Raw genomic sequence first — 23100 nt, forward strand, 5'->3', positions numbered from 1 at the left:
AAAACCAACTCCAGGAAGGGGTTTGTTTTGGCTCTTTGATTTGAGGCTCAGGCAGGGATGGCAAGACAGCAGGGAGCTGAGGCAGCCAATGGCATCACATTCATAGTCAGGATACAGAAAGATGAATGCTGGTACCCAGCTCCTTCCCTCTGTCTTTTCTCCCTCCCTCCCTTCTTCTCTCCCTCCCTTTCTTTCCTTCCTTCCTTATGCAGCCTGAGACCAAGCCCATGGACTGGAGCCTCTGCTTTTTCCTTTGCTCTTGTGTGCTCGGTGTCATGGACAGGAAATTGCTATTTAACACAAGCAGCATTTTTTTTTAAAGAATTTCATCCTGGCTGTCCTGGAATTTGCTCTGTAGATGAGGCTGGCCTCAAACTCAAAGATTTGGCTGCCTTTGCCTTCCAAGTGCTGGGATTGAAGGCACGTGCCCAGCTGAAGTTTTAGCTCTCACGTTCATATCTAGGACTCATTTTTTAAAAAAGATTTTTATTTAATTAATCTTAACTATTTTATGTGTATAAGGGTTTTGCCTGTATGCATGTCTCTGCAGACTGCATGCACATCCAGTGCCAGTGGAAGCCAGATGAAGGCATAGGACCCCCTGGAACTGGAGTCATAGGTGGTTGTGGGCTACCATGTGGGTGCTGATAACTGAATCCAAATCTCCTTAAAGAGCAGCCAGTGCTCTTAGCCATTGAGTCATGGCTTTATCCCTTAGGTCTCATTTTGGTCATAATGTTGACAGGCATGAGGTTGGATATATTTGCCTTAGTTTTTCTGTGTATGAGAATGGCTATACCAGAACCATATATCAGAAACACCATCTGTTCCCCCATTGAATTGTCTTGTCTTCTCATTTAAAACCAAAGCTCTATTTCTAGAATTTCAGTTCTATATATTCCTTTGATCTCCACTGCTATTGTGTTGGTTAGTTTTTTTTTGTTTTTCCATCAACCCAACACAAGTTAGAGTCACCTGGGAAGAGGGAACCTCAACTGAGAAAACATCTCCATCAAATTGGACAGCTGGCAAGTCTGTGGAGCATTTTCTTTATTAATTACAGATATGGGAGCATTCAGATAATGGATGGTGCTACTCTTGAGCAAGTAGTCCTGAGTTGTGTATAAGAACAAACTAAACAAGCTAGGAGGGGCAAGTCAGTAAACAGCATTCCTCCATGGCCTCTGCTTCAGTTCCTGCCTTAGGTTCCCTCAATGATGAACTGTGATTAGCATGCACAGCCAAATAAATTCTTTCCTCCCTGTGCTGGAAAGTTTTATGTCAACCTGACATAAGCTAAAGTCATTTGATAGGGGAACTTGAATTAAGAAAATACCTTTAAAAAAAAAAAAAAAGAAAAGAAAAAGAAAGGAAGGAAGGAAGATCCATAAGATCGGTGTTTCATAAGACCTCCATAAGCTAGGCAAGCCTGTAAGGCATTTTCTTAATTAGTGACTGATGGGGGAGGGCCCAGACCATGGTGAGTGACGCCAGCCCTGGGTTTCTATAAAAAAGCAGGCTGAGCATGAGGACCAAGCCAATAAGCAGCACTTTTCCAGTGCCACTGCATCCGCTCCTGCCTCCAGGGTCCTTCCTGTTTTGAGTTCCTGTCCTGACTTCATTTGATCACTAATAGTTATATGGAAGTGTAAGCCAAATAAATTTCCTTTCTCTCTGAGATGCTTTGGTCATGTGCTTCATCACAGCAATATTAACCCTAGCTAAGATACAGAGAACCTAGTTGCCCTCTGACCTCCACAGACATGCTATAGCATGCATGTGTGCACGCACACATGCATACAGAGGAAATAAAATAATTTTAAAAAGAGCCTTGAACTTAGAACCAGCATGTAAATAGCCAGACAAATTCTGAAGTGTTACCTCCCTCCCGAATGATAATTTTGTCTTTGACCTGTCCAAGTCAGATCCTCTCACACATGGTTAGATCCTTGGTTTTTTCCAAATCTGCAAGTTTCGCACATGCCCTTCATGTCTTTATCCACTGATGTTTTGTTCTTTCTGCTATTCTAAATGAGATCATCATTTACACTTTGGATTATTCACTACTAGCCTATAGAAATATGTTTGCCTTTTGCATATTGATTTTTATATCTGCCACATTGTTAAACACTTTGACTCATCCAACTGCTAATTTTCTTGTTGCCGTGCAAAAAAATATCTGACCAAGCTACTTAAGGAAGAAAAGATTTATTCAGGCTCACAGTTCAAGAGCACATAGTCCATAATGACAGGGAAAGCCTGACTGCAGGAATATGAAGCAGCCGGTCACATTACACCCATACCAGGAAGCAGAGATAAACACTGGTACTCAGCTCACTTTTTGAGTTTTATTCAGCCTAGGACACCAGTACACGGAATAGTGCTGGACACATTGGGGGGGGGGGTCACCCCAGGCTAGAAACTCCCTCACAGGCCTGTAGGTATGTTTCATAGAAGATTCTGAACATTCACCAGCAAACTGTCCTGGATGGCACCTTTTCCATCTTGCCTAATCATCCTTCCTAGAACCCTAGGGAGAAATGCTGAGACTGTCTTGTTTGCTTCATCTTATTTTGTCTCTGACCTTTCTGGATGAGGAGCCTCCAGACTTCCTTGAGAAGACACAGGCCCAGGGCTTTTATAAATTTTCGGCCCTTCCTCAGGTCTGGAGCACAGATCCCCTTCTATTGCTGGTGAATGAAGTTCATTTCTATGGAGATGCTCACAAGAGTCTGGCACTGCTCTGGCTGTTTTTGGATGCGGAACTCTTTCAATAACACAGCTGTCTTGCTCCCTGACCTGAATATGAATCTCTAGCAAGCAGAAGTGATGGCGGTCAACTCTTCGCTTGAGCAAGCTCTGCATAAATAGCCCATTTTTGGGTAGTCTTCATGAATTTTAGGAAACTGAGAAACAGAGTGGTTCTGCAACAACCTCCCCCTGTCTCCTGCCAAACACACACAGTGGGAGTCCTCTGTGGAGTGAGTCACAAGACCCTGGGACTGGGCCAAAAAGAACTTGACCTTGAGTTTCCCACAGGCCAGGCTCTGCTTCAAGTGACAAGGACATATTGCCTTTACCCACCTTAGAGACACTCTGAAGCACCTCTGTCACATTTGGGGAAACTGAGAAGCCAGTACAAAGTCATACAGACAGAAGAGTTGTGAGACAAGCCCTGGCTGTGAAGGCCTGTTCTTCTCTCCTTCCATACCTGCTGGACAGGGGAAACAGGAAGGAAGTTCCCATCCCAGGTTTGGGCTTCCTCCCTCATCCCTAACATCACATCTGCCTTTATCACTGGTTTCTTGGAACTAAGAAAAAAGATATTGTCAGGCTGAGCTAACCACAAGGGGACCTTTTCTGATGCACTCTTTGAGTACCTACCTGACATATGTCCCACCAAGTGGACCCCTTGGTTCCCCCATGTCTTCATAAGGTCAGGCTTGCAGGATGTTAGGCAGGGCACTTAGACATGCAGTCCCTGCAAGGTGGCCCCATATGCTCTTGCAACTGGTACTCTCAGCAAGTCTTCTGGAATCTATGAGATTGTTCCCCACCCCAACACCTTCAATCAGAATAGAATGCCGCCTAAGACTGCCTTCTACGTAACAGACCTGTCTGGCTTTCTCCTGCCTCCACCAGCTTCTGGCCTAAGAGCCTCCTTTTTGTGCCTTGTCCTGGAATGGTTCTCCCAGCTCAAAAGGCTTTTCAGGTGTGAGAGTTTGGATCCAGCTTAGATCTTCTAAGACTCACAGTGCAGGTCTACTATTGTGTGACATCCCTGGGGAGATGCAATGTGAACATCCCACTCACTCCACATAGGTAACTGACAATAAAACAAAGAAAGATTCTTCCAAAGTTCACTTGGTAAATCAATCAGTTGACTGGGGCTACTTTATAGGAGTATGGATGAGGGCTTACGTACAGCATCAGAGACAACTTGAAAACAGTTGTTGATCACCAAAAGTTCCAGCATTGATTGAAAGCTGGCACCCTGGAGATTGGCACCTAGGTAGCTCAGAGCATGGGCTCTCTTCCTGTTTATATATCTTTGGGGAGGAAGGGGACTTGTAAGTTTCAGGAAAGTCTGAGACTTGTTAGTTGTTTACTTCCTGAGTCTTTAATACCTTTCCTGCAAGATGGGATGTTTTCATTTAAAGGAAACTGCTACAAAAGAAAATAATAATTCCCCATCATGATAGGTCAAGCAAAGCATACTGGAAAAGTCCTCCTTGGTATTGATGTGACCAGAACCTAAGGGCCCCAAAGGGAGTAGCCATGGCTCCTAGGCTGTCTATAGCACTAGGAGCAGTTCTGGGAACACAATGGCACCCACTAAAATCCTTATGTACCACACAGTACATAGGCAGAACAGGTGGCCCTTCGTGACCTTTAATGTGCATCTCCACTTTAGGCTTGAGGTGTCCCTATCACTGGAGACAGTAAAGAGCTGGTAAGCGAGCAGGTATCCATCTCTGCACATGCAAGGGTGTTTTGTTCCCCCCTTTAAACAAAAAGAATCCTCACAGACTTCCTCCTCAAACTCAAATGTCTTTTTGTTTTGTTTTTGCTCTTTTTTTTTTTTTTTTTTTTTTTTGAGACAGGGTTTCTCTGTGTAACAGAGCCCTGGCTGTCCTGGTCTCTCTTTGTAGATGGAGCTGGCCACGAACTCACAGAGATCTGCCTGCCTGGGCCACGAAGTGCTGGGATTAAAGGTGTGCACCACCATGCCTGGCCTTATATGACTTTTATTGTGATATCACTTCAGCATTGGTGGCTTGAGTTGCTTTTATTGTGACACCACTTCAGCCTCCAGGAACTATAAGTGTAGCCATAATCCATTACTGTAGTTCTATGGTTATACTAGGCTGAAGCCAAAACAAATGCACAACTTAACCCTCAAGAAACCTACTAGCTTAGCATAGTAACGAGTAGCTCCACCAGGCAGCTAGTGGCCAACCATCAGATTTACAGGTAAATTGTAACAGTTCAAATTTTCGTCTTTAGACTACTGGGCATGAGGCCCCACACCTATTATAGCACCTGGGAAGCAGAGGCAGGCAGAGCTCTGTGTGTGCCAAGGGCCAGGGCTACATAGCCTGTCTGAAAATCAACACACACACACACACACACACACACAAATGCACATGCACCCCTTTGTCAACATACTTCCAGTGCCCTGTAAACAGAGGGGTGCCAGGGGTAAGCCCCATTGGAAACATGTACTTAACTGCTCAAAGTTTTAAGAACACAAAGTGAACTGGAAAAGGCTGTGTCATGGGAACTGGCCCATCCATGGTTCTTAGTGAGTGCCTGCTGATGAAACAGCCCTGTTGTCCTCCAGTTTGGGGAGAAGATGCCAAGAATTTCACAGGAATATCATTTATAGTGACAGCAGCTATTCCTCACCTGGGAAGGGGTACCCCTGATCCAAATCTTTCCTCACTTCTTCATAGCCCCAACTTTCAGGGAGCCAGCCAGAAAATGGAGGAAGGACTCTTGGAAGGCACAGGCAGGATAGAATATAGTATTTGAAGGTGCCCCTGAAGGTGTTCCAGCCACAAGATTGGCTAGAGACTGGGTACACTTTTGACCTTCGTAAAGGCAGTCTCCAGAACTACAGCCAGAAACTCTATCTGTGAGCTATGGGATTAGCCAGGCTACATAGAATTCCATTCTAGAACTTCAGGCCCATTCAAGTTGCTGCCTGGAAGATCAAAACCTACTACACACAAAACCTTCTAACTTTTTGTTTGTTTGTTTCAAGACAGGGTTTCTCTGCATTGCCTTGGCTGTCCTGGACCCACTTTGTAGACCACGTTGGCCTTGTACTCACAGAGATCCTCCTGCCTCTACCTCCTTGAATGTTGGGATTACTGGTGTGCGCCACGGTTTCCCGCTAACATGCTAACTTTTAAGACCCTTTCCTGTTGAGATACCTGCACTGGGGAACCCTCCGAAAAAGTCCAACCCGAGGAAGGAAGGAAGAAAGTAGGGTTGGGTTTTTTTGTTTTGTTTTGGGGGGGGGGTGGTTATCTTGTAACCAGTCCTCAGTAGCAGCAGCCTGCCTCGGGGGTTGGGGATTCCTTCTGCGCATGCACAGTATACCGATGTCCCGAAAACTAGCTGAACATAGTTCCCATACGGTTATTCTAGGACTGAGGTGGCAGCACCCAAGCACCCCTTGGTCGGGCACCCCGCAGGCGGGAGGTGGGGTCCGGGGAGGAGCGTCCTTGGGGCGGGGACTTGAAGGGGCGGGACCTAGCGGTCTATAAAGAGTGCAGAGCTCGGCGGCGCGCGCCCGGTTGGAGCGAGCGCGCCCCAGCTTCAAAGCGGTTGCATCTCTCGCGCCTCCTGCTTAGGCCTCCAGCCCTTCTCCACCCCGCCTCTCGCTCTCCGCACCCCAGCTCTCCGGTTCTCCAGTGCCCTTGGCCATCTGCCAGTCTCGGACCCCGGTCCTGCATCCCCAGACCACCCGCTTCAGGACCAGCTCAAGCTCCGCAGGCCGCGCGCCGCCATGGGGGTGGAGGGCTGCACCAAATGCATCAAATACCTGCTCTTCGTCTTTAATTTCGTCTTCTGGGTGAGCAGCCACTGGGGACGGGCTCACCCTACGGAGGCAAGGCTGGGTAGTGCGCTAGGCCCAGCTAAGAAAGCGCAGCGCAGCCGCGAAGTTGCGGCGCCACCTGTGGGCTCCCTGCGCCGGTCGGGTGCCTGGCGCCCCTCGCCCGCGGGGTTGGGGCCGAGAGCTGAGCTTCCGGGCCTCCGCTCGAGAGGCTTCTGGGGCCAGAAAATCAGGGAATCGCTGGCCTGTCCCCTCTAAGTGCTGGGGACCAGTGCAAGGGTCTGCGGGCTAGAGTCATATAACCTGGAGCCCTCGGCTGTGAAGGGGGTACACGCATCCTCCTGAACGCTGTTTTGGGGACCATTCTGCTTCGCCGAGTACTGAGGGGGCTCGAGAAGGGCGGGATCTTGGCGCCCCGCCCCCATGAGCTCATCGTAGCCACCGCCCCTGGATGGGCGGCCTCGAAATGGGGGGGGGGGGGCGGCATACTCCGTACTTGCCTTGGAGACGTCCACCCCACTATTCCTCCACCCTTGCCTCCCTTCCAGCTTGATATTGCCACCCTGAGAGGCTCGAGCTCCAGGCCCAGAGGACAAGGTGGCCCGGCCCGCGTGCTGCTGCGCACCATGCCCCAGTTCCTGCCCCTCCCAACCCCCCAGCTGCCCCTCCTCCTTGTCTGTGGTTTCCCCCGCACAGCGCAGATTACAGCCCTGGCCTGGCCCTTAAGGTCCTGTGGGGGCTTTTGAGAGGCAGGGGGCGTGCTGTTCTGAGTTGGTGCATGCAAAGATCTAGGGTCTGTTCAAACTAGGGGCTTGAGATCTTTTCAGACATACAGGGTCTGAGGTGGGCTTTCTCCACTTTGGAAAGAGGTGCATGCCCATTTGGTCATCTTGGAATGCAGACTTGGGTGTAGGAGGGTGTAGGAGGGTCTCCAAGGGTCCTTGGGTTCCTGACTGTCTTCACTGCTGGGGAAATAACCATTGGTGGTGTGTGCTTGTTTCCATTTCCTGACTGGATTGAGAATGAGAAATCTAACGGGCCTTCCTGTGGGGACTTGAGTGGGCAGTTCTGGCCACTCCTCAGGAGAGTGCTGCCACCCTCCTTTTTCCCAGCACGAAATGTGGTTATGCCAAGACAGTGTGGCTCTGAAGTTGAAGCTGGGAGGGCAAACTTGTAAGATGGCCCCTAGAGTGAGTACGTAAGACACCTGTTTTCCATTTTAGACTGCTGAGAATCCCAGGGTGGGTCAGGGTGGGGTAGCGGCAATAAGATGTTGGAGATTGGCAGAGACTAGACTGGACTCAGCTGGGGCTATGCTGCATGGCCTGTTGGGGGGGGGTGAACCCTGATTGTCCCCAGGGAATACTCTCAGGGGAACAGCATGGGTGATGGGGTTAAGCTTCCTCTTCTGGGGGAAGGCCTTGGGGTCTTGCCTGGGTAGCTATGTTGGTCAGTGTTTGCCTACTCTGAGCCATGCAAAAAGTTAAATGCACACCCAGGAAGTCCCTGTGCTGCCCCCCACACTGGGCCTTGAGCCCCAGAGTAGGAGATGTAGGATGTCAGGATCCTGCAGGGTATTACTATTACTATACTTTGGCCCACACACCTGATCCAACTGGTAGCCCCCCAGTCTCCCTGGAGAGCTGGGGATGGCTAAGGCAGATTGTTTCCCAGGCAGCTGGGGTGGAGTCCCAGCATGTCCCTGGGGTGCTCTCTATTGAGGCTCCAGGAAACAGTTCTGAAGCCTCTCCCTGTTCCCAGGGGCCTGCTTACTGACTGCAGAACAGTGAAAACCATATCCTTCACAATCCCATGGACCTCTCCTTCCCACCCATGTTGGCCCACAGTGGGCAGGGATATGGAGCAGAGCCAGGCCACAACTAGTGAACACCACCCGTCAGAGGGGCTCCTTCTGTGTCCCATGTGACAAGGCTTGTCCGATGCCATGAAGTTGAACTTTGGGGAGCTCCACCTCCTTCTCCAGGCCTTAGTCTCTACTTCCTCCCTCTGAAGTGGGAGTTCTTGGGGTCTCTGCCTCCAGAGATTGTGGGCAGATTAGCTAATGCACTCCAGAGTGGAACAAGGGGCTTGGCTCAGGGAAGGCTCAGGAAATGGATGCTGGGCACATTGTCCAACAGGGAGTTGGGCCAAGGAAAGCTGAGTAATGATGTAAGAAGTGCCTGGGGAGGGTCCTGAGAGGTCCTGTGAGCCTGTGGTGGCTATGGGGGCTAAGGGCTCTACAAGTGAGATTTAGTTGACAGTAAATGTCTCAATTGATACTTTTTAAAATGTCCAGTTTAAAGATTAAAGGGGGGAGGGGATATCCTAGGCACCCTTGCCTGCATGATCTCATGCGCACCAGCCGTCCTTGGGCTGAGACCCATCTTGTTCAGAGACTACTTTGGGACCGGCAGAGTTCTGGACTCCCAAGATACATGGGACAGGACACAAACCTGAAAGATGAGCGGTGTCAGATGTGAGATGCTCTTAGAAGCAAGTGGAAACCTATCTGGAATGGAGGGATCAATCTCCCGACTCTTGATGGAAACAGGGCAGAAGAGCAGGAGATGGTATTCCTGCTCATCACTTTGCCAGCCTATGTCCTGGGGTGGGTCTACAGGGGCTTTGTGTAGTATGTCTTCAAAGGAGTAATTTGCTAAGGGGAGGAGGCTGCCACCGTCCTTACTGGAATGGGGATTATGTCCCTTGCCCAGAACTGGCTGCTCCTCCAGCCTATGGCTGCTGGTGGCCCCTTCCAGTGGCCCAGGCAGCCAGCCCCACCACGAGAAGCTGATTACAGCCTCTTAACTGGCATTTAATTCTCCAGACTGCACATGACTGTCTGTCACCTAGCGGTCGGCTGCCTTCCTTCTGGCAGAGGGGCTGCAATCCTGTGGGCTCAGGGTAGAATGAGGATTTCCTGTGCCTAGTTTCACCGGTGGGAGAGCAGACTTCCCCTTGTTCCCTCAGGCTGTCTGCTTGCCCGGCTCTGGGAAAGACAACTGCTGGGCTGGTCTGCCCAAGAAGGCGCAGTCTGTGTTTCCTCCCCAGACTGGCTTCAGAAAAAGGATGTCTGAGCAGAGGAGGGCACAGAGCTGGAGTAAAGAGTGGGAATCCCCCTGGCAGCCTCTGCCCCAGTTCCCATGCACTACCACCTCATAGTAAGCACCCCACCCCAATTCTTTCTGGACCCTTCAGGCTTCTCCGTACTCCCCTCCTAGCTCAGTCCTACCTCAAATGGAGCTTCTGTGCTGCTCCAGGAGAGCACCAACATCTGCCAACTTCAATTCCAGCACCCGGAGCCCTGCAAAGGGGAGGAACCTCAGTCATAAAATCAATAGGCTTAGAGTCCAGATGCCCTAGGGAGAGAGCAGGCAGTCACCCTTGCACACAGGTCTGGTGTTTGGAGAGAGTTCAGGTGTGGGGGGAAGATGGGGAAGGGGAGATAGGGCGGGGCAAGGTTGTGGAAAAGACCAGGTACCTGTGGCTCTGGCCCTGACACCAGGAAACTAGGGAGGACACACTTGAGTGCTGCATGTCCCTGAGCCCCTATAGGTAGCCATTTTGTTTCTAGGACTCTTCCTAGAGAAACAGGTGTCCTAAGAACTAGACTTTGGCGGCCCTCATCTGTTCAGTAGGATATATTCTGACCTGATATGCCAGTGTTCTTTTGACTGACTGTGACCCCTCTCTTATCTTCCCTACAAACACACAGAGAGACACAGAGAGAGAAGAAACCACACTAACACACTTCTGGATCCAGTCTAAGCCACTGTGTAAGGCATAGGCTATGTCATTCAAAACCATTTGGGGTCCTGAGTGGTCTCTGCCCTTTGGGGGAACTGTTCACAAGGCATTGGCCAGTGATCAGCTGGTGGTGGGCATCTTGAGCTGGCTGCCAGAATAGCTACCAGGGGGTGTTGGGAGAGGGCACCTGCTTCCCTGCATGTGAAGTCTGGGGAGGGCTGTAGGGATGGGAGCATAGGGAAGTGCCTCAGAACCACAGTTCCCAGAGTTTTATGGCCCCAAAGCACCTTGAGTTGCTATCCAGGCCAAGAGCCTGGAAGCCAGACAGTTAGGGCAGAGAATGCTGGGTGATGGGGCCCCCTCCCCCATGCTCTGTGTTCCCCTTGCTCTATATCACACATCACTCGGTGCTTTCTCAGGGTGGGTCTGTGACACCCAGTGACTTGTTTATCTTACGTGCTTTCACCTGTGGTCAAGCATCAACGTTGGCTCTGTACTGAAGTAAAATCCCAGTGGTATTTAATGGTGTCTGGTGTAGCAGGGTGCAGGAATGAGGAAGCCCAGGCCACCTGTCCTCCTGGAGCACCATGCCTTGAGCTCTGGAGTGGTACCTGGTGTTGTAAGCACATACTGTGGCTGCCACCCATCCACTAGTGCTTATTCACCTTCTCACAACTTTTTTTTAGTTTGTTTTTCAAGATAGGATTTCCCTGGCCCTCCTGGAACTCGCTCTGTAGACCAGTCCGGCCTCAAACTCAGAGATCCAACTGCCTCTGCCTCCCACGTGCTGGGATTAAAGGTGCGTACTACCACTGCCCAGCCTTTCACAGCTTTTCATGGCTAAAAGTTTCTGTCCTGGGCCATGGCCTGGCCTTTGCCCCTGGGAACAGTCTTCTCCTGTACTCTGGAGACCATGATAACAGCTCATCCAGCTCGCCCAAAGAGCGCTCTGTTAGGCTGTTATCAGACCCACTGCAGCGATAAGGGGACTGAGGTTTCCAAGCAGCTAGTTGCCACATGAGGAAATAGTGGGATGGAGTAGACTACCATACCCCTCCCATGCCCCACTCCTCCACCACACTCCATAGTCAAAATGGGCTGTAAGGCTATACCAGCCCAGCAGCCTTGCCTTGGGACAGAGGGCCATTCCTAGCTTGGAGCAGGTGAAAGCCTCTTGCCGCTGGTGGCAACACCAGAGCTAAGTAGACTCCTTTACTTACCCCAGCCCCTTGCCTCACTTGGACCTTCTACGTGGGTACCAGACCCACCTGAGATTTCTCTTAAGGCAAACAGCTGGAAGAAACCTGACCTCCCTGCAGCCTCTGCTGTACGTAACTTTGGCATATCACTGGCCATCTGGATCCACACAGTTTCCCTTCAGGGTCTCACCAGACCCTGGCTTTTCTAGAGGGGTTGGTGGGGAAGGTAGCTTGCAGCTTCCTTGCCGAGAAGGAGCCATGTAGCCCAGCCCTGGAAGGGGCCCAGCTGGGGTAGCTCAGCCTGATCTCCTGTACCTCAAGTCAGTGGTGTATCCCCCATGGCCGTGCCTCAGCCCTTTACACCACTACCCCTAGCCTGTCAGTTGGGCCCCAGAGCTAGACTTTTGCTTTGCTGCCTATTTTTAGATGCTAAGACAGTGGCTTCCTGAGGCGAGGGGCCTTGTGAAAGGAACCATGCTTCCTGGCCAAGGCAAGGATTCCTGCCCCTCTCTCCAGCTTCCTTCCTGAGCTTCCGTCAGTGGACTACAAGTCTTTACCTTATAGGAAGGCCTGAGCAGGATCCAATATCTTTCAGAGATAGATATTGTCCCCATCCTCCAGACCCAGACCAGGCCCTGAGGCTCGGTGGTGCCTGAGCGCATGAGGTTAACGTGCAGGTTGGAAGGGCGGCACCAAAGTCACCTTCTTCCATCAGCCTCTTCGCCTCACCCGTGCCACAGCTGCTAAAAACAGCCCGTCTGAGCCTCTTTACTCTGACTTATCCCATCTGCCCAGGAAAGCCTTCTTCTGTCCACTGCCTTTGGTCTTCCCTATCTTTGCCATCACCGGGAGGTTCTTGGACTCTCAGCACCTCCCAGTTGCTTAGGTGGGCAGGCACTTTCTGGTGTACCTTATCCATGTGCATCATTTTCCCAGAAGGCTTTGGATAAGCCCCAACCCTATCCGTCTCTGCCTTTGGTTCTTCTCCTGAGGCACAAAGGGTCATTTAAAGGAACAAGCTGATGTTATAGTCAGCCTTCTGGAATGTGGGGTATCTGGGGTGATCATTCAGACCCACCAAGCTGGTGACAGGAACCCTGTCCCCTCCTGGAGGCGTGAGTGTGTATGGGTAGCAATAGGAACGCTCCAGGGAAGCCCCCATCTGAGATCTGGCCAAGGGTGGGAGGTGGACAGTGGACAGCTAGCACAGAATAGAATGCTGCCCAGGCCTGTTCCCTTTCAGTCACTTCTGGGAAACCACAAGACCAGCCGGGCAAGAACCCAGCATGCTTGGCAGCTCCTCATCTTGTTAAAGTTTGAGTCTGTTATGTATTAGTCCTCAAGCGGGAGGAAGTAACATAATCCTGATACAGTCATGAATGCATCCTTTTGTGCTGTGCAAGGAACTCCAGGAACCTGGACATGCCACCTGGGTGCTTTCCACCCCCACTTCTAAGCAGAAGGTCTCTTAGGCTACAGGAGCAGGTGGTAGAGCCACCTGGAGAAGGGAAGCTTTGGGCAGAGGTGTCTTAGGCCCCTGAGTGGATGCGTGAAGAAATTCCAGATTCTGCTGTTAGTAAGATTCATTATGTATCACTTCCTCAACTCTGTCGAGCCAAATAGTGTGACATCGTATGTAGCAGCCTGTGTGTATTACTTCCCTATTTACAAATGAAGGTGAGGGTGGAGGAGATTGAGATGGGCCTGTGGTACCCCAGCTCATATATGACACAGCCAGCGGTTCAAGCCATCCTTAACCCTATCTGGGCCTCCATCCAATGGCAATACTCCCATGTTTCCATGGACACTGGACTGGTTTGTTTTTTGTTTTTTTTGTTTTGTTTTTTTTGTTTTTTTTTTTTTTTGCGTTTTGTTTGTTTGTTTTAGTGGATGTGAATGTTGCCCAGTTTTTGCATTTCATTCTGAACCTATGATTCTATAGCAGCCTGATCGATCCTAATCACTGGGACCCCCTCACCCCCATACCTTTCTTGGGCCTTGGGAATGTACTTTAGCAGAGCCTCTGATCCAGGGACCAGAGCATGGGTGGTGTTAAAAAGCTTTCTGTAGCTGTGCTTGACATTTAACATAGTAAACATTTAGATGCATGAAACTGTTAGTACCATCAGTAGATTATCCTGAGACCCTCTGTGGTCCCTTTTATTCCTTCTCACCCCAGAACTTCTGCTGAGCTATCACTGTACCATCTCGAACGAGCTCTGAATTCTGCTTTCCTATGAACCTAGTCAGAAGGCAGCAGCTGCTTCATCTTCTATGTGCTTCTTTAACTCTGCATAATTGAACTGTCCCCCTGGCTAACTCATGGTGTGTCTTTTCTTTCCCTGGGGGTTCTGCCATGTGATGGACCCAGGGCCTGTCTGTTCACCGGTCGGGGACGTAATGGACTGCTGTAGGTTGGGGTGTAACAGGGAAAGTTTGGTGAACACGCACACACGAGGGGTGCTAGGCCGGCTGTGGTGAGTGGGAGGCGCCAACTAACTTGCTCAGAAAGAGACTTCTTAGAAGCGGCAAGCTGCTCACCAGTGCAGCAGCACCCCTCACCCTGCCCTGCAGCACCCGGTGGCAATTTGAATTAGTGGGTAGGCTCGTAATCTTCCGGTGGCTCCTTTGATGCCTCATGATGTCAGGAGGATAGCCCCAGCCCGTACTTTCATGCCCTTTCTCGGTGTATGTCTGTTGGTGAAACGTGGGTGGTTTTGCTTTCTTGGCACAGAGTCTTCGAAGTTCCTTGCCTGTTTCGGTCGTGTTAGGCAGTTACACTTTTGAAGCTGAGTTTTCTTTCCAGCCTCTTACTCCTTGAAGACCCCTGTCCCACCTTCCTGGGCCTCTTAATTTCCCCAGCACTCCCTCTGCTTCTTCCTAGAGTAGGGGTTTGTGGGGTTACTTTGCTGGAGGCAGCCAGCCCAGTGTCTGGCATTCCTTCCCACTCAACTCTGATTGCCTGTGGGGCAATGGGGTGACTGGCCAAGTTCCCCATCCTCCACTGCCTCGCCTACCCCCATCCCAACCCCCACCCCACCCAGTTTGGCCTTTCTTCTGTTTTTGTTTGTTTGTTTGTTTTTTTTTGATTCAGGCTTGTCAATTTAGGACTAAAGCCCAGAGACTTTTCTGGAGTTAGCTTCCTGACCCCACCTTTTTCATAAACCTTGCTGTAAGTGGTAGTTTGGCCAGACACCCACGTTAGCAGGCTTTGGGGCTGGGCTGGACATCATGCCTCACCCACTTCTGTTCCCAGCTTACAGAGAATATTCTCTACCGGTAGAGAAGCCTGAGTCGGGCATGGTTGCACGGTTGCAGTTGTTTTTCATGTTAAACATGCTGACTGAGAAAGGCAGGATCACCTACCAGCTGCCCCTTAGCTTCGGTGACTACCAGGGTTTGTCACTATAGGGTCATTTTACCACAGAGGGAAGTATCGGGGTGGGGATATGCCACCTAGTTCTCCTGCCCTGGGACCTCTCAGAGTGACCTTTGGACTAGTTCTTAAACAAAATACATGGCATTTCAAAGCTGCAAAAGAAGCCAGGTTACCAGGGCAACTCAGACCAGTCACCTCCTCCCCTTCAGCCAGTTCAAGAGGAGTTGCTCGCAGTGCTGCCTATTGGAGCCTATGCCCAACCCTCCTGCCTCTGCTGCCCAAGCTGAAGGCTGCCCTCTGAAGAGTGTATAGACATGGAGCTGTCACTGTAAAGTTGTGGAAGTTGTAGGGATCTCCAGCATCACTAGGGCCTTTGCACATGAGAGCACCCTGAGGGTCCCAGCCTTGATGTCATTTGTGGATTGGGCAGCAGGTGCACAGTGTGGCTTTGACTGCTGTTCTACACACCCTATTCTCTCAGGCCCTGGTGGAGGTTGAGGACTCATCCTTTCTGGACCAGAGTGTGAAAACTGAATTAAAACTTAAGAGAAGAGGCTAAGAAACCACAGGGCCCATGCATGGAGTGGAGGTACAGGGAGATGGTGCTCTGGAGAAAGCTCTCCCCACACCCAGCTTTCTCTCTGAGGGTTAGGCGGAGGACAAGGACCTAGTGTAGGAGTTAAGTGGCTCCCATTGGCCCTCTTTCATGAACCAATCTGCTTGGGGATTCCCCAAAGCCATCTTGAGTTTGTATCTTGGCCTGGCCTGGCCTGGATCCCCAGGGCAGGAAGTGGGCCACTTCGTGCTTTTTTTATCAGGCCCAGATTTTGAATTTCATTTCCTGTGTCTGTTGGGGAAAGCTACTGAGCCCTGTAAGGAGGAGGCCTAAAAGAAGGAAAGAGACGGCCTCTCCCTTGATCTGTCCTGAGGGCCACCTCCTGCTTCCAGGTGCTTCTATTATAGGGCTTCACACAAAGCCATGGTAGGTGGTGCCCTGCTGACACCTCCTGTGGGGCCTGGTGACGTTACGTTGTCACCCCTTTCCTCCTGGCAGCGAGAACTTGGTATCTCCACCACAGGGTCCCCGGTACCCTGCCTGTAGCAGTCCCTAAACAATCTCAGGACTGTTGGGGCAGGATACTAGAGGAGAGCCCACCAGTATCCTGATGGCTCACCGTGGCCACTTCTCGGACAAAAATATTGTATGGTTAGTCAGTCTGAACTTGAGATCAGTAGGAATTTTGTTGTTGTTTTGTTTTGTTTAATACAGCCCAGGCCAGTCTCAAACTCAACATGACCTTGAATTCCTGCTCCTTCTCCCTCTTACCTCTCAAGTGCTGGGATGAAAGGCATGTACCACCAAACCCAGTTTATGTGGGCTCTCTACATGCTAAACACTCACACCAACTGAGCCACGTTTTCATCCCAAACCTTGAATGCCTCATGCAATATTGGGGGTACACTTGAATTCTTTTCAGGGATCACAACTCAAAGGAGCTGGTGGGACCCAGGGCCCCCAGTGAACAGTGGGTCGGACAGTGGACAGACGCATGGTCCTGGTTCTAGCCTGGCTTCACAACTAGAAGTGATGCCCCTACCTGATGAGCACAGTAGGGTTTCATCGCATCGCCCCATAATGCCCTGGCCTATGTGTGATATTATTTCTGATCCCCCCCCCCCCCACAGCTGGCCGGAGGTGTGATCCTAGGTGTGGCTCTGTGGTTGCGCCATGACCCGCAGACCACCAGCCTGCTCTACCTGGAACTGGGAGACAGACCAGCACCCAGCACCTTCTATGTGGGTGAGTAACAAGGAGACAGGGTCTAGTCATAAGCCCAGAACAGTCACGGGCCCCCTTCCAGGAAGAAGCTGAGCTTCTAAATCTGGTGGGTGGAGTATTAGAACTGGCCGTGGCCTAGGCCTAAGTTGTGCTGTGCGGGGAGGCTGCCTACAAGAGGGGGTCTTGAGACAAGAGAGTTGGGTTGGGTGTGGTGCTGCTGGAGACCCCACAGATCTGAGACTAGGCTAGGCAGAAGGGAAGCAGCTGGGAGTGGCAGGAGCCTTGTGGGACCTTGCTTATTTTAACATGGGCATTTCTGGAGGAACCTCCCTGGGCAGGGTGGGGCTGAATGCCTGGGCTAGCAACAGCTGAGGCACCAGGAGTCCTGATTTGGGGAGGGCTGGAGACTGGGCCGACAGTGGATGACTCAGACACCCCTCTCCACCCCCACCCTTCACCCCTCACCAGCACACAGGCCCGACTGCTACACCTGCCTTATTAGGCTGTCTGTGGGGGACTGAGCACCCTCCTTCCTGAGCAGTAAAAACAGAAAGATGGCTGCTGTGCTGTGCTGTGCTGTGCTGTGCTGTGCTGTGCTGTGCTGTGCTGTGCTGTGCTGTGCTGTGCTGTGCTGTGCTATGCTATGCTATGCTATGCTATGCTATGCTATGCTGTGATACACTCACTGTGCTGATGGAGGCAGCTTCTCCCTGGAAAGGGGACCTGGTGCCCTTGAAACTCAAGGACTATTTGGAGATGTTTTTGCCCTTTCAAAGCTCCCAGCTGTCGTCAGCGGTCTGAGGTGGATCCTATTTCTTGTGTGGAGCCTAGAAGGGGCTTGGGAGACATGGCTGGTGGCTGAGTGGGGACCATTAGATCAGAAACTGTTCGTATTCTCCCTTTCTGCCCAAGTGTTCCAGGGCAAACAAGGTCTCTGGTCAACCCATGGTTGGCTGTTTTTCCTTCCTCCCTACCCATAGCATTCCCATGTGTAGAATGGACGGTGGTGGGATCCAGGCAATGTGGACAGGGGCAGAACCTGGTCTCCTTTGAGGAAAGCCATTAGGGATAGCAGTTTTCAGTTGTTAGTTGGGGAAGGTCCCACACTAGCTCTCCCACCTTGGATCTAGTACCTTCAGAAGAGGAGGAGGATACCCACCAGGTCATATGGAGACTATGGCTTGTTTGTAGCAACTAGTATGGGTGTCTTCACAAGGGTGATCTGGGCATCAGAGACAGATGGGAGGAGTGCTAGCCCATAAAGGACTCTTTCCTGCCCCTAGGCCTTCTGCACGGGGAAGGCCATGCTCCCACTCTGCACTGGTTTGGCAGGAGAGGCAGGGTACCCTGCAGAGCCTGGATAGGATAGCCTAGGAAGCAGGTCTCTGTCCTCACATTCAGCTCCAGAGCTGCTCAGCCACCTGCCTTTCTGTGGTTATGGTCTCCTGGGTACTGGGGAAATAGTCTCAGGCACTGGACTGTGTAGCAGGGTGGGCACTGGACAGCAAGGCCACCCATGGCCTATGAGTGGGAACTACTCTGGCTGCCATGTCCCTGCCCATTCTGAATTGGCTTTCTGGAGCCCCCTATCGCCCCTGGACTGAGCTCTATTAGGAGCAGATGTGGCCCTGACAAAGGCATTCTGTCTTGTGTTTAGGAGAGTTAGTTTGGGGCCTTGCTTAACATCCCAGATAGCACCCCATGGGCTTTAGATAGGGCACGTGCTAGGCCTAGGAGGGTGCCTCAGCCTAGGAAGCCCTGGGACAGTGCCCATGGGTCAGGTGCCCTGTTTGCATCCTCCTGCTGAGCCTGATTCAGTGACAAGAGCCCACCTCATCTTGAGGTTGGAGTTTCAGGGCCTGAGGACAGGGCCGTGGTTGAAGGTGCTCTGCCTTTTGGGAGGCAGAGGAAAAGCCAGTTTCCAGGCAGCTCTGGTGGGAGGCTTTTCCTGGACCAGATGTGTTTAGTGAGGCCAAAGGATCTGGCCTGTTTCTAAGCCTGGCAGTAGGTCCTGGCCATGGCACCTTCTTCCCTGGGCTGTCCAGGCAGGGGACAATGGGCCTGGCTTTATGCAAGGGATCTTGGACTGCCCTTCAGTGTTACCATGGAGATTGGGGGAAGGGTTTCTCTGCTGAGGGACCAAGAGATACAGGGCTCATCAGAGACACCGTGGTCTTTCCAAGGGGCTGAGGGGTACTGTGGGCACTGAGGCAGGGACGTGGCCCAGCTGGTGCCTCATGGACCACGGTGCTTTCCTGTAAATTCATAGTCCAGCCAGTGGCAGGTGTTGGGTACTCTGCTCAAGCTGCCCTTATCATCCTGTCAGCCCTCCAGACACCTACCCGTAGGTTGCTGTCCCTTAGAGTTAGGTGAGCAGAAGAGTTAATACACCAGTGTCCCTGAGATGAGGTACCTGGAGTTGGTTACTGGTATAGCTTGTCCCTTGCGTTCATTGGTAGTCCTGGGCCTCTGCCTCCGACACCCATGCTGCTTCCCCATTTCATGCACTGAGATGGGTAGACCATTTCAGCCCTCTACAGTGAGTGCTGAGGGTTCTCAGGTGCAGGTGGTGGGTGCCTGGCTACAGGGCAGAACATACCTGTGAAGTGCATATATGTTCTCTGGATACTGGATTGCTTTTTTATCCTCTGGTGGCAGTGGCAGCTCTGCCATCAGGACACTGAGGCCCAAACAGCTCACTTTGCCAAACTCTGCCTGTTGTGGGTGTGAGCTGGGTGTTCCTGTCTCAGGCAATGATGCATGCAGTCTGCTCACTCAGGTCCTTCTCTCCCCAGGCATCTACATTCTCATTGCTGTGGGAGCTGTGATGATGTTTGTGGGCTTCCTGGGGTGCTATGGAGCCATCCAAGAGTCCCAGTGCCTCCTGGGGACGGTAAGTAGGAAGGGCTGCAGGGTTGGAAAGCAGGGTTTTTGGCAACCTCTGTGGCTTCCCCAGGGCTTTGGTTTTTCTGTTTTCTGGATTTCCATTGAGTCTTTGGTGACACATGTTGGAAAAGGGAGTTTCTCTTCAGAGGACTGTCTCACCCCTAAAGCCAGCCTTAGTGCCCCTGGCAACACCAACTACTGGTGGAGCTGAGTCCTAGATGTGCCTTCTAGAGCCTGGCTAGCCTGGGAAGGAGGCCTTGCCAGTATCATAAGCTGGAGAAACTGAAGCACAGCTCATAATTTAACCTTCTCACGGGTGTAGGATAAAGGGGGTAAGGAAACTGAGGTCAAGGTTGGGGTCATATTGCTGCATGTGCCTCCTTGAAGCCTGTGGACACTTGGATTTGTCAGCTGCATCTCCTGTACCAGCCACATCCTGCAGAGTCGGAAGCAGGGTGAGGTCACAAGAACTTGGACATCTCAGTGGAGGGCTGCATCAGGCTCTGTCTCATGGCTTTGTGTGGCCCATTCTTAATCAGGACATTGTTGGGTGGATATCACCAACCTCGTTGGCTCATAGTTGTTGGCTGTGTGGGTACCTATAAAGAGAGAGCGAGGCCTGAGCTTGCTGGTCGAGGCTCTGACTCTTTCTCTCCCCTAGTTCTTTACCTGCCTTGTGATCCTGTTTGCCTGTGAGGTGGCGGCTGGCATCTGGGGCTTCGTAAACAAAGACCAGGTAAGCCTAGGTTCACAGGGGAGGGAGATATGCCCTCTGCCCAGGCAGCAAGTGTGGATTGCTTGAGCCCATGGGTTATAGGGTGCTTTTTGAATTTCTGGGTCCTCCTGGTTAGGAGGGTCTTGGGAGCTCAGTGGAAGAGGTGGCTCAGGGGAAGCAGAGTGCTTTTGGTGTGGTAATCCCTGTGGCCATGATTCTCTACCAGATCGCCAAGGATGTGAAGCAGTTCTATGACCAGGCCCTTCAACAGGCTGTGGTGGATGATGATGCCAACAACGCCAAGGCTGTGGTGAAGACCTTCCATGAGACGGTACAGCTGGGCTGGAGCAGGCTGGCAGGTTGTGGGATTCCTGGCGTGTGTGGGGGGATGAGTCCTATCTCTTCCCAGATCTCAGCAGCAAGACAGGGCATGGCCAACAGTCTCTGTGATTTGTAGGTCTCCGGGTAGGAACCTAATGGGCCTCAGGAGAAATTGGGCTCTTGTGCTCCCAGGTGTTTTGGGTTGACTGTGCTGTGTGCCTGACCTTTCCCTTGTCTCCTGAAGCTCCAAAGCTGACATGATGCTCTTGCTTTCTGCAGCTCAACTGCTGTGGCTCCAGCACGCTGACTGCGCTGACCACCTCTGTGCTGAGGAACAGCCTGTGTCCCTCGGGGAGCAACATATTCAACACTCTAATGAAGGTGGCACCGAATGGGGTTGGGCATCATATCCTGGGTGGTCTGACCCACCAGGGAGATCAGCACTTCAAGCAGGACCTCAGATAGGCTCATGGAACATCTTAGGTAGTGGGGTACAGGATCTTGACAGCTGACGTTTCCCCTGGAACGTCCTGGAAAACTGATTTCCTGAATGGTCTCTCACACACACTGGTGACCCTACGGTACTAGTGAGGTCAGGAGTACTACCCTGTGATAGAGGCCATAGGCAGCAGGTCCGTGTTTATTAAATTTATTTTTGGACAGAAGATAAGCCGTGGGACATAGGCCCTACCACTGACTGTTAACTACCCTCTGCTATCTCTGCAGAGCGACTGCCATCAGAAAATTGATGAGCTCTTCTCTGGGAAGCTGTACCTCATTGGTATTGCAGCCATTGTGGTAGCCGTCATCATGGTGAGCACAGGGCCTCGGATGGGTGGTGGGTGTGCCACCCCTTCCAGAATCCTGGGTACTGACCATACATGTCCCTCCCTCCTGCAGATCTTTGAGATGATTCTGAGCATGGTGCTGTGCTGTGGCATCCGGAACAGCTCTGTGTACTAAAGCCCTTTACTTTGCACCAGAGGACCCTGCAGCGCCCCACCCCTGGAGTGACCAGAGGCCACCTTGGGGACCGTGGCCTGTGTATATAATATTTCTGTATTACTCTGCTACATTTAGCCTTTTTACTTTTGAGGGTTTTGTTGTTCTGAACCTTTCCTGTTACGTATCGGGGGCTGGCATCACACATAGGTGGCATATGTGGGGATGTAGAGGTGGAGCTGGCCCTGGCTTGCAGGCCCCTGTACTTGTTGGACTCCTGGGAATCTCTGCCTGCTGAGCCACACTTCCCTCACAGCTACTTGCCCAGAGGTTACGCAGCTGAGCTAGAGGGCCATGTCCACCCACTCTGCCCATTGTGGGGTCTCCTTGCTCACATCTTTTTAATCCTTCTCCCTTTCCTGCCCCCATTTCAAGAGCTGGGTTTGTAAGCACTCTTACTGCCTTCAATGCACCTGTTCTTTCTAACGTGTCACCTTCAACTGTAATTACATCTTGAAACAGTCATTTAATAAAGGAGGAGAAAATCAGGCATGCTAATGGGACTGCCAGACCTTTTCCTGTGCCAGTGGTGTCAAGAGACCTGGCTCAGCTCTGAACCTCTCCAGGCACAGGGTGAGCAGGTCCAAGAGAGGCTGTGGAACATACTGGGTGGCAGGGCCGGGACCCTGGGAGTATTTCACGTGATTATCCCCTTATTTGTACCTCCCCATATCGGGAGCCCAATGCTGACCTTAACACTAGCCTTGACCTCATTTCCACTCATCTGTTGGACTTGAGAGGTCAGGCTGAGACAGGCAGGAGTGGCCACGTACCTGGGGAATTTGGCACAGAATGCTGGAGATAGGTGGCAAGAACCCCCTGCTTTTGAGGGACAACACAGTAAAGGCGAAATCACTGCCTCATCCCAAGTATCTGGGTGCTCGGAAATGTTCTATTGAGCTGGGTGGCAGCCTACTCAGTTCAAACCTTCTGGACATAAGCAACCACTTTTTTTTTTTTTTTCCTTAGACTCAAGTCTGCACCCCTCCCCCAGGCTGCTGGCATATTTAATTGGTCTCTAGAGAAGTCTTGACTAAGATTCAGGTCCCCAGGAAAGCAAGAGGACAGGCCCAGGCCTGGAGGAGGGTTGTGTGTGGCCCTGGATAGTGGAGGAGTAGGGTTGTGTGTGGCCCTGAAGAGTGGGGTTGGCGTCCAGCAGCTAAAGCGTCCGTTCCTGTGTCAGGACGCACGGACAGGCAGTGCCTAAGGGAGTGGCCTTGAATCTGTGCAGCTCTAAGCAACCCATCCAGTACCCAAGGGACCACCGCATCTCTAAATGCCAAGAACCAGCCAAGACCTTGGTTCCGCCCCACTTTGGGAAGCCAACAGAGCGCAAGACCCCCACCACTTCCGGCCAAGGCCGAAAATGTCTAGGACACTGGTTGGCGCTCGCAGTGCGTAGTGACGCACTTCCTCCCTGTGACGGACCCGGCCCAGGCGCCTTCCGACAGGCGGTGCTGGAGGCCTCAACCCTTTGCGATTGGCAGTTAGCCCTGCAGTATTGTG

The 23100-nt window shown here is 51.6% G+C and overlaps 1 protein-coding gene across 1 annotated transcript; it reads left to right on the top strand.

Moving 5' to 3' along the window:
* Positions 1–6283: 6283 nt before the first annotated feature.
* Cd81 (CD81 molecule) lies at positions 6284–22092 on the top strand. The gene is made up of 8 exons (XM_055614649.1): positions 6284–6583; positions 16577–16691; positions 19466–19563; positions 20218–20292; positions 20498–20602; positions 20872–20973; positions 21319–21405; positions 21493–22092. Exons 1-8 carry the CDS (start codon positions 6518–6520, stop codon positions 21553–21555), a joined length of 711 nt encoding a protein of 236 aa, XP_055470624.1. The 5' UTR covers positions 6284–6517; the 3' UTR covers positions 21556–22092.
* Positions 22093–23100: the final 1008 nt, after the last annotated feature.

Source organism: Psammomys obesus, unplaced genomic scaffold (assembly GCF_907164565.1).
Source record: "Psammomys obesus unplaced genomic scaffold, mPsaObe1.curated_primary_1811, whole genome shotgun sequence".
NCBI classification, from domain to species: Eukaryota; Metazoa; Chordata; class Mammalia; order Rodentia; family Muridae; genus Psammomys; species Psammomys obesus.

Bases quoted from the DNA above. Each gene is read 5' to 3' on its own strand.
- Cd81 (XM_055614649.1), top strand. From the start codon at position 6,518: ATGGGGGTGGAGGGCTGCACCAAATGCATCAAATACCTGCTCTTCGTC. The intron at 6,584-16,576 runs GTGAGCAGCCAC...CCCCCCCCACAG, and splicing joins TCTTTAATTTCGTCTTCTGG to CTGGCCGGAGGTGTGATCCT. The intron at 20,293-20,497 runs GTAAGCCTAGGT...ATTCTCTACCAG, and splicing joins GCTTCGTAAACAAAGACCAG to ATCGCCAAGGATGTGAAGCA.